The following is an 11,376-nucleotide window of genomic DNA, read 5'->3' on the forward strand; positions in this document are numbered from 1 at the left end:
AAACACCTATCTTGTGTTTTCACTAAGGTGGCCACTTTATCAGAAACACCTACTTCTCTGGAATCTTTACTAGAAACACCTACCTTGTGTTTTCAGTCACTGGCCACTTTATCAGAAACACCTACCTTGTGCTTCCAGTCACTGGCCACTTATCGGAAACACCTACCTTGTGCTTCCAGTCACTGGCCACTTTATCAGAAACACCTATCCTTGTGCTTCCACTCACTAGACGTTTTATAGAGATGCCTACTTTGTGGGTCCACTGTCTGGCCATTTTATTGGAAACACATACCTTATGCTTACACTCTCTGGAATCTTTACTAGAAACACCTACCTTGTGCTTTCACTCACTGGCCATTTTATCGGAAACACCTACCTTGTGCTTCCCCTTTACAGGCCGTTTTATCTGAACCACCTTGTGCTTCCACTTACAGGCCACTTTATTAGAAACCCCTACCATAACTTCTCAGTTCTCAGCACACCCTGATATGTTGGTGTTCATGGTGGAGTGTGTGGTGCTGGAACAGGATATAGCATCCACATGTGGACTCGTAAACATGCCTGTAGCTGTAGCTGAATGAAATGCTGTACACAAATGTTGTTCATTTGCAAGAACGCAAAACCCCTGACTTGATTTCTTGGAAGTTGTGGGCCATTAAATGGTAGAGTGAGACACTTTATTGCCGGGTTGCTGTTTTTTGTTTAAAATAGATACATTTTAATAGAAAATGTTTTAAAGGAGAACAGTTTTACTTTACTTTATTTTTTTTTTTTTTACATCACTGTGTTCAATAAAACACCTCCAAAGTTCTCCTCATGGAGTCTAGTATTAGTTATAGTTCTCATCCAGCACCTGGTTTAGTAAATCAGGTGAGCTGCTGCTGCTGCTGGTGAAGCTGAACACGTCCCCGCTGTGCTAAGATCTCCCAAGATCTCAACTACTTTCTTCAAAATGAGAAATTCTTGTTACCTGAATCTGTTCTAATGAGATCTGGAGTGTTTTACGGGAGAAACTCTCTTAAATGATTTGAAATAATGTGATCAAGTGCCTAAAACTTCAGTACAGTACTGCTTAATATCAAAAAGCACTGTAAATCAGTCTGCCATTCACCCCTCAGGATTTTGTATGTTAATTATTACTGCTGTCATTCACTGGAGGCATGATGGGGAGTGTGGCCTTGTATGGTCTAGAGGAAGTCAATGTGGCCATCACAGTTACAGGCCAAATATACAAGCTTGTTTACGCTTGAAAAGACCAAATACAGTGACTAAATCATCCTTACACAGCAACATTTAACACACAAACCTCTTAATACATTGCCTAAGGAGCTTGTGTGTGTGTGTTAGCCCTGCTAAGCTTCTGCTAGTTTCCATTACCCTAGTTATAGAGGTTTGGTTGTGGTGAACAGAGGCTTTCTGGTTTCTGGTTAGCAATGCCCAGCTTACTTTAGTGAGTACAGAACAGGGTTCAGGGCCTGTTGGTCAACTTTAAACACACCGGACTAATAAAACCACAGCCAGCTCCCCATAAAAACACACACTCTCATCCACATGCATCTTGTGCTCCATCTGTGCATCAACAGATGGGCAGTAGTCTTAAAATCAATGCAGTCAATAAATAAAAAGCAGTAAATCAACCAGTTTCATTGATTAGTGACCCTTTGTTCAACACTTTGTTGTTCTATCATGTATTTTTCAATATTCACTGAAAGTGATTTAGTATCCAACATGAATTATTCAGTATTCATTATATGTGATTCAGTATCTACAATGAATTTTGCAGTATCCACTAAAACGTAATTAGTATCCGCTGTGAATGTATTTTTCAGTATCTTTAATAAATGATCCACTGCCCTCTATGAATTAGTACCTGCTGTGGATTATTTAGTATACATTATGAATCATGTAGAACCGCTGAGAAATATTTAGTATCTACTATAAATTATTTTGTAACCACTGTGAATTTGTTAGTTCTACTATTATTCTGCATCTACTATAAATTATGAATTAATAAATATCTACTATGCATTATTCAGTATCTGCTATTATTTATTTAGTGTCTACTATGAATTGTTCAATATAAACTATTATTTATTCAGTATGCACTATAAAATATTCAGATTCTATTATCAATTATTCAAGAACTATTTGTTAGGTATTAATAAAGTGCAAACAATGTGTTATTAATAAATAAATTAATGAGTTTGTACTTTATCCTGTAATTGTACATTTAACCTAAGTTTCTAACTAGGTTTATTCACCTGGGACCATTTCAGAGATATGAGGTTTTATTACAATGGCAACATTATTTATTGATTACTTATGTTTTTCTTTAGCACTATGGCATCTGCCGCCCCTCAGAAGAGGATGGTCTCCTCGGTCTTTATCACACTGGCCTCCCCCTACAGAGCCACGGTCACTCCAACCTCGCAGATCCTGACACCTACACCCCAGATCCAGCACACTGCCGTCCCCCTGAGCCCCACCGGCACACAGAGGAGACCTTCTGCCACTTCCAGCGCGTCCCAGGACAGCACCCACACCAGCTCTCCCACCCCTGCAAGCCCTCTCCGAGCCCAGGCCAGGCCCAGCCCTTTGTCTCCCACCCCGGAGACTCGGAACACACACCCTGTCGCTAACACTCGTCCCGACCCTCCCCTGACCAGAGTGGGGAACACACGTCAGCACAAACAGGAGAATGGCCCAGACGGTAAATTGAAGGGTTAAAAGAAGAGAACAAAGTGTGTTGGTTGGTATAACCACTGTAAACAGTGATGATAAGTGATCGCTAAAATATGACTAATGACAATGAAAATATTTTTTTATCATATTTATTTTTATTAATAAATTAATAAATTATTATTATTATTATTATTTACATTAAAATTTTTTATTATTAATATTTTATTTAAAGCCCCTGGGCTTAAACACATTTTGATATATTGAATCTTTTGTGTAATACTAAACTTGGGTGTTAAGTAATGCGATCAGCAAAGTCTAAACAGAAAACATCGGTGCCCGTTGTCTAAGCTTTAGCTTTCAACTCTGTAACACTGTCAATTACGTAACACATTTTTTACAGGGCCGGCCCAAGCCTTTATGGGGCCCTAAGCAGATTTTCATTTGGGGTCCCCCATACCACCACCTCAGCACCAGATGCTTCATCATTTCACAGGGGGAGAGATATTGTGCAATACGCTGAAGTGCCCGGGCCTTTATCGACCACTGAAGCCTTGCATATCTGCATTTGCCCAACAGTGGCTGCAGCCAACAGCAGAAACTGATTAACGTAGTATTGAAGTGCCAACTATGAAAAGTTATGAATATAAAAATTGCTTTTACCTGTTAATACCATTTCATTTTATTATCCACTGTTATTTTTAAATATTATATAATATTTTTTATCATGATATCTTCGTGCTCTTGGGTGCCCCCTGGTGGCGTTGGGGCCCTAAGCGGCTACATAATTCGAGTATGCCTCGGCCCGGCTCTGCATTTTTACACAAAAAACAGTAACGTCTGATGTGACGTGTTTTTTTAAGTGTTTTTTAGCATAGCACAGAACCTTCAACCCTGTCACGTTTTTGAATGTGACGGGGTTGAGTGGTTGTTACAGGGTTGAATGATTGCCTCTTGTATGTCTTTGTTGGTGCAACCATGTTAGCCTTGTGATTGGTCAGGGGTATACTGACATAAACCTGACCCCCTTTTTAGGACCGCCCATGTATAGATAGCAGTTAAACATTAGGGGGTACAAGCTTCCATTGCTTGTTAGGCACTGTTTTTAGCTATGCCAACAGGCTTAAGTCTGTGTTTATAGACAACAGAGAGTCCTACCGTGTCAGAAAGCACATAAACACGTCTGTTAGAGATTACTGAACGCCTCCACAATCTTTGAGGAGAGCATGTAAGGATTTAGACATGCAGTTAGCACCATGCTATTAGGCTAATTCTAAAGGTTCTATCACAATTGTGATCTACCATTGTTAGCCACATTAACCCTTAAACCTATGACTTAGGCTCATTAAATCTGTCTGAGGTTCAGAATCCTTCCTGACGATGTTCTAATCCTCTGCAGCTAATGCGGTGCAGCTGATACCAATTTTAGCCATTTTAGCTAGCCTGTAAATGTGGGGGTGTCCCAACTTTTTCCTCACAAGAAAAGTGCATTTCTATTCAGTACATTACAATGTAATCATACATTCATGGGGTGTCCAAATGCCTTCACGTGACTGTAATAAATGGTCAGCCAGTTTGGCTTCTGCTATTGGTGCTAAACTGAATTAGGTGTGTGTTCGTGTTTTTTCAGGCATTTTCTCGCCTCCTCCTCCACCCACATCTCTAGACTCAGAGGTGTATAATGACCCAGCTGCCCCCCTACCCCCACTGCTCGCCAACCCCTCCCCCACCCGCCCTCCAGCTGACCCCAAATACGGACCAGTGGACTCTACAGGCGAGGTGAGACACAGGCAGGAGTTCCTATAACAAACAAGCGTACACCATCAATAGGTGCATAAAGAGGGATTTACAGTCTTATGCAAAAGTTTGGACGCCCTTGGTGTAAAGATGTTCTTGTGTAAATAAAATAAGCTTGAATATCACAATTTCTATTTATTTGCTGAATATACAGATATATCCAACATAGCACATGTAATGTGCCATTACTTTTACACAGGACACATTGATTTTTGGCACAGTATGTGTTAAATCACTGTGTCTTTGTAAAGGATGGGAATTCCCTGCTGAAATTAAAACAAAAAAACAAACAAACAAACAGTCTGGCCAGCTCCATCTGATTAAGCTGGTTAAAAAGGTTTTTTACCAGCTCCAGTATTGAGTATGTTTGCATTTGAGGTTGTTGGGCAATCTGGTCTATTAGCATGTGCAGGTTAGTCAACCAGTGTGACCAGCATGCCCAAACTAGTCAATCAGAATAGCCAGCTTGATGATCACCTTAGTTGTTCAAGTAGTTCTTGACCAGTATAGTGTATGATTTTGAAAGCCTTATGAGTTTGATGGTCCATTAGCAGCTAGTCCATTAACCCCCACCCCCCACCCCCACCCCCAAAAAAGTATGCTGTACTGGTCAAGAGCTTATGTGTTTACCAGTATAGGGTATGTTTTTACCTGTATGACCAGCAATTCAACCATCTTAACCATCAAAGACCAGCTTTGACCTTCTGAAACCAGCTACTGTGGTGGATTTTTTTCAGCAGGGAATATTTACACGTAGACAATTACAATCATGCCATTATAATAACATTACAGTTACACTCAGTGTGGTTAAAGTAGCAGTGTTTGGTAAAGTAGTAAAGTAGCTCCATACTGCTGAGCTTGGAGCCTTTCAGAAGAAGCTCATGTCTCTCCTCCTGAGCAAGCAGGCCCTGAATGACCTCAGGATTAATACAGGCATTGAGCCGGTCTCCTGCTGCAGCGCAGCAGAGCAGAGTTTTGTTGGGACAGAGGTAAAGCTTGCCCGTTGAGGCATGCTGGAGACTGCAGTGCCGCTTTTTCTTATCTGATCCATCCTGGACGTGCTTGTTTAACACCAGCTCAGCTAATCACGGGCTTAGCTTCATCTGTTAACCCTTACATGACCAGATACTAAAACATGTGCTAGGGTGATTCTCAGAATTTGGTGCCCTTTACGTTCCTATGACCTACGGTTAATATTATCAACTAGGGACATTTATGAAATGGAAATAGCTTATATTACTTAATAGGTTAGCATGGCATGACCCCATTGATTGTCATCACATTTGAGTTGACTCAAAATATTAAAAATTTGTCGCACTTTTTAGTGCATTAACATTATTATCAACCTCTTTTCCTTTTTCTAAAATTCTGTATATATTTTTTTATAAATACTGCAGCTCTTTTTGTTGTCCCTCAGTCGCTCCTTCAACCCTGTGACTCTGTCATTTACATACATTTTTACATAAACATATTTGGCATAGTACCAAGTAATCAGAAGTGTCTGAAGTGACAACACAATTTTTTTTTTTTACAAAACCTACAACCCTGTCACGTTCAATTCCGTCATGTTTTTTAATGTGACTGGGTTGAGTGGTAGTTATAGGGTTAAATGACTGAGTGAGGGCATTTAAACTTCTGGGAATGGCTGATTAATATGTCCCGATGTAAATACATGCTTTTGGCTCATATTGATGCAGTCTTTCAGATCTGTTGCTCTGAGACCACCTTATAACCATTTTACACAAGTTTGGTCTCATGGTCTGTATAAACTGTGGTGTGAACAGTGCAGATTGAACAGTGTTTACACGCTAGACCACACTCTTCTCTTTTATTTTACAGCAATTATTGTGTTATGAATGGAATATTTCCATTTTGCCATGCCTCTCCTACTTCCTGTTAGCGAAATCTTATAGAGCCAATAAAAACAATTCTAATTCAGACACACTTTGTTTTGTGCGATGATCAGTAAACTGGTTAAGTTTAAGTCAGTTTTAACGGTTTCTGAATCACATCTCTACTGTTTTTAGGTCTCTGTGGCTGGAAGGCCTGTGGAGACACTGCCCCCTACTGACTGGAGCCAGACTGAACCACCTGGAGGACTGGACAGCGAAGAAGAGATCAAACCAGGTTACAGCACACAAACACACACACACACAAATCAGTGTGACCTCTGTGACCTGTAATATTGTACATTTATTTTGTCCCTACTTGAATGCGTACATCTATACAACTATGGCCAGATGACAAAAAACAATTCTATTTTATGTATATTATGATATGAATCCTGGGTTATGTTGCCTGCCATCAGTAGCCGGAACCCAAGAGAGCACAATTGGCCTTGCTCTTTTCGGAAGTGTAGATTTCTTTCTCTCTCCGCAATACTCCAGTGTGTTGCTGTCTGGCACGGACGTCTGCTAATCAGTGCTAAAGTTTTTTAAATGATAGATCATTAAATTTATGTCCATATCTGAGAATGTCCTTTTTTATATTGAGCATGTCCCACGTATTGGGACAGCAACTTTTTTTTTGTAGTTTTGTCTGTGTATACCACCTCAGTGAGTTTGAAATTAAGCAATCGAGATGGGATTAAAGTGCAAGACTTCCAGCTTTAATTCAAGAGGTTTAATCAAAATAGTACATTAATCGTTTAGGAATTACAACACACTCCCTCCAGTTTCACAGCCTTGAAAGCAATTGGACAATTAACTGATGAGCAGTTGCATGGCCAGGTCAGGCTGGTTCTCAAGTTTCTGGTTAAAACATGGCCATAGAACCTGTTAGCAGTGAATTGTTTGATTACTTTTGAGCCTTGAATTAAAGCTGAAAGTCTACTCTTTATATCTTAATTGCTTCATTTGTGTTGCTATTCTAGTACTTATGGTCCAGACTGTATGCCTGTATATTGTCTGAGCAGTCTGAAGAAGAAAGTCGGTCAAACCAAAGTTTTTGTTAGTTAATTTATTATTATTATTATTATTATTATTATTAAATGTCTTTCGATCATAGGAGCTATTGGTTATTGATTATTAACAAAACAACAGAAAATCCAGTCTGACTCACTTCATTGACTAATTGTCCAGCATGTGTGTGTGTCTGTGCGCATTCCAGATGTGTGCGGGTTCTGCCGTAAGCCTGTAGCTTTTACAGAGCCTGCCATCGAGGCCCTGAACAGGACGTACCACAGCAGCTGTTTTCAGTGCAGGCAGTGCCACGTGCCTCTCGCAGGGAAAATGTACTACAACAAAGCCGGGATTCCTCTGTGTGAGGACTGCTACCAGGTAGGAGCCTTCTGTTTTCAGGCGGTCGACATTTGAGGTGATCAAATTTCACTTCTCTTTAAATGGATCAGTGAGGAAAACTGTTCTTTTTCCTCAGTTACATTTTAGCAATTATCTGCAGTGAAAACACTCTACTAATGCATGTCTCTATAAAAACATGTCAAGTCAGCTTACGCAAACGTCTATAAAGGGCTGTTATTACCACCATAAAAACACTCTGTGTCACCAAAACAACAGTTTTTCAACAGGAGAGAATGCTTATGTTGAAACTGGCTAAGCAGGGCATACGAGCTGGATGTGAGAATGTGCGAGGTTTTCTTCCCGTTATGGTCATTAACCTAGTCCATATCGTCATTCCTGCTTCTCTTTTCCCACAGGCCAGCCTGGAGCCCTGCTGGGCGTGCGGTGAGGTCATTAAGGATCACGTGATCCGTGCACTGGAGAGAGCCTATCACCCACCCTGCTTCGTCTGCACCACCTGCAGGCAGCCAATTGGAGAGCAGAGATTTGCCCAAGGGGAGGTGGGAGAGGTGTACTGTCTGCAGGACTATTACAGGTACGGGACAGTTACCGCTTTTATACAGTGGCTCTACAAAGTAAACAAACATCTTCCCCTGAAAAAATTAGATCCAGCTAAAAGTAAAGTGACTATTGTTGGCACTCAGCAACAGGTATGGTGAAAAAACATCCTAATCAAATATACCCTCATTATCCAAATGGACACCCCTTCTAATTAATGCATTCAGATCCTTTCAGTTGCACCCATTTTTGACACTGTTGTGCAAATGCACACACACACAGTTTGTACTGTGTACTGCCAATAGAATAGGACTCTCTTTAATAGATTAACATGAACATAATAGCACCTTGCCTAATGCCTGGCATGGGCTAGAGGGTATAAGCCCCCCCCCAGCATTGAGCTGTGAAGCAGTTTGACTGTGTTCTCTGAAATGATGGATGGTGCTCCATCTAATACTTGTTGAGCTGGGGAGTTGGCGATGAGGAGGGATGGTGATCATCCAACATTCTGACCTAATTTACGCTCTAGCTGAATGCAGTCATCTAGTACAAAAAACCTTCCCTGGACAGTAGAGACTCAACAAATGCTGTATAGACTCTTTTTAAAAACCCTTAAGGAGGAAACAGTGAATGAGAAGTGAGTGTCCCAAAACTTTTGTCCATATAGTAAACTTGGACTTGTGGGGGGCAATGTAGTATTCAATGTAGCATTCAAACTGTATATCCACCAATCACACTCTGTTCCACTGTGTATTCAGTTATCTCTAATAGACTTCATTACATGGTTTCTGACACTGTCTTTGTCTGAGTCACTGTTATCTAAAAACATGGACTGCAATACATTAGCATAGCTAACACATTACATGTTAGCTACACTGGCTTTGTAACTCCAGTGTAAAACTAAAGAAGCAGACAATGAACATGGCCTGGCTGATCCACTACATTTGGGATAAGAGTAGAAGCTGAAAAGACGACAGTTCATTGCTATAGTGTAAATTTAGTGTGACTAATGTTGACTAATGTGTTGATTTGTTGATTTCTCGCTGAGTTTAGGAAGTACGCTCCTCAGTGCAGCATCTGTGGGGAACTGATAATCCCTCGCGAGGATGGAACTGACAGCTACACAGTGGAGTGCCTTGGACGCTCTTTCCATGAAGACTGCTACCGCTGTGAGGTCAGTGCCTATGTACTATATGCTATATTCAAACACTATACAGTATATTGTGAAACTAGAGTCTATATCCACACATTATACGCTATAATATTACAGTGCGTTATCATATACACCACATTGTAATGCTATACAGTATATTCTAACACTATACACTGTATTCTAACAGTATACAATATGTTCTAACAGTACACACCATGTGCTAATGCTATACACTGCTCTATATTTTAATGCTATAAACTGTTCTAACAGTATACACTATAGTACAGTGTAATATATAGTACAGTATAGTAAAGTGTTCTTACATTATACACTATATTGTAACACTATACAGTACATTCTAACACTATACAGTATATTCTAACAGTATAGACTCTATTCTAACACTGTACACTATATTCTACTATAGTATAGTGTATAGTATATAGTGTAGTATATAGCACAGTATAGTATAGAGTTCCATACATTATGCACTATATTCTAACACTATACCGTATATTCCTACATTATACACTCTAACACTATACACTACATTCTAATGATATACACTCAATTCTATACACTATATTTAAAACTGAACACTATATTAATCACTGCACGCAGTATATTCTAAACTCTACCTTATATTCTTTAATAGCATATACTATATCCCTACACACTATGGTATACTAGTGCATGTTAAAATTGGTATTTCATCTCTATATATTTTTTTCCAGGTTTGTGGGATGCTTCTCTCCCCAGAGCCAAATGAACATGGCTGCCACCCGCTGGATGGGCAAATACTGTGCAAACCCTGCCACCTTTCTCTGATCCAGGCGACCCAACACTAAAACCTGCTGCACTCTAGGCTTTGCACTACGGCACTCAGAATCCATGAATGACCGACTGGCCGGGAGGTGGAGGACAATTTAAGGATTTTAGGGTTGCCCAGCTGTGATTTTGTCCATTGGGAAGAAAGGAAGGATCTGCTCATACAGTAATAAAAATGCTAGTACCAGCAAACTGTCATATCCCACCTTCAGTAGGGACTTCTGCACCTTCCGATGGACCAAAATACTGCTCGGCTGTTTTAACCAAAATTGATTGTTTAAGCAAATGCTGCAAAACTGGGAGTGTATTGCTGGGATAGCAAAGCTTATTTTATTATTTCTCATTCCACAGTTAAAAAATCCTTGATTTTACCTTATTTTTATATTCACACTTTTGGTAAAAGCTTTTAATTTTATTCCACTACATTTATCAATGATGTACCGAAACATGTATAAAACATATCTGATGTAGTCTTATATTTTACACTGTTCTTTAATAACATGCACCAAAATTCAATACACCAAATATGTTTATTCATCATTAAACCAAATATGTTTATGTTTTTTGAGTTTAAACTGTAATAAAATTACATTTAAAAAAATCCAGTGTATTAGATGATAATTACGCAACCATTTTTAAAAATCAGTCATCTGTTTTATCTGTTTATATTAAAAAATTATTAACAATTCTGTGCTACTAAATATTCCATAGTCAATTGTCAGTGGTATTATAAAGCGGAAGCGATTGGGAACAACAGCAACTCAGCCAGGAAGTGGTAAGCAGATTCTGATGTGCAATGTCCACAAAGGTCGCCGACTTTCTGCAGAGTCAATCGCTACAGACCTCCAAACTTTATGTGGCCTTCAGATTAGCTCAAGAACAGTGCGAAGAGAGCTTCATGAAATGGGTTTCCATGGCCTAGCAGCTCCATCCAAGTCTTACATTACCAAGCGCAATGCAAAGTGTCGGATGCAGTGGTGTAAAGCACGCCGCCACTGGACTCTAGAGCTGTGGAGATGTGTTCTCTGGATTGATGAATCACGCTTCTCCATCTGGCAATCCGATGGAAGAGTCTGGGTTGGGCGGTTGCCAGGAGAATAGTACTTGCCCGACTGCATTGTT

General features: G+C 39.9%; 1 protein-coding gene across 1 annotated transcript in view; it reads left to right on the top strand.

Moving 5' to 3' along the window:
• The window catches only part of fblim1 (filamin binding LIM protein 1), a 12,179-nt gene extending 1,369 nt beyond the window's left edge, over window positions 1–10,810 (top strand). The window contains exons 2-8 of the mRNA XM_072666356.1: window positions 2,337–2,710; window positions 4,310–4,458; window positions 6,504–6,603; window positions 7,585–7,754; window positions 8,132–8,310; window positions 9,327–9,447; window positions 10,161–10,810. Coding sequence (XP_072522457.1) covers window positions 2,341–2,710; window positions 4,310–4,458; window positions 6,504–6,603; window positions 7,585–7,754; window positions 8,132–8,310; window positions 9,327–9,447; window positions 10,161–10,274 — 1,203 coding nt within the window. The 5' untranslated portion in view covers window positions 2,337–2,340 and the 3' untranslated portion in view covers window positions 10,275–10,810. The remainder of the gene's footprint in view (window positions 1–2,336; window positions 2,711–4,309; window positions 4,459–6,503; window positions 6,604–7,584; window positions 7,755–8,131; window positions 8,311–9,326; window positions 9,448–10,160) is intronic.
• The last annotated feature ends 566 nt before the right edge of the window (window positions 10,811–11,376 follow it).

This window comes from Salminus brasiliensis, chromosome 21, assembly GCF_030463535.1.
Source record: "Salminus brasiliensis chromosome 21, fSalBra1.hap2, whole genome shotgun sequence".
Classification (NCBI taxonomy): Eukaryota; Metazoa; Chordata; class Actinopteri; order Characiformes; family Bryconidae; genus Salminus; species Salminus brasiliensis.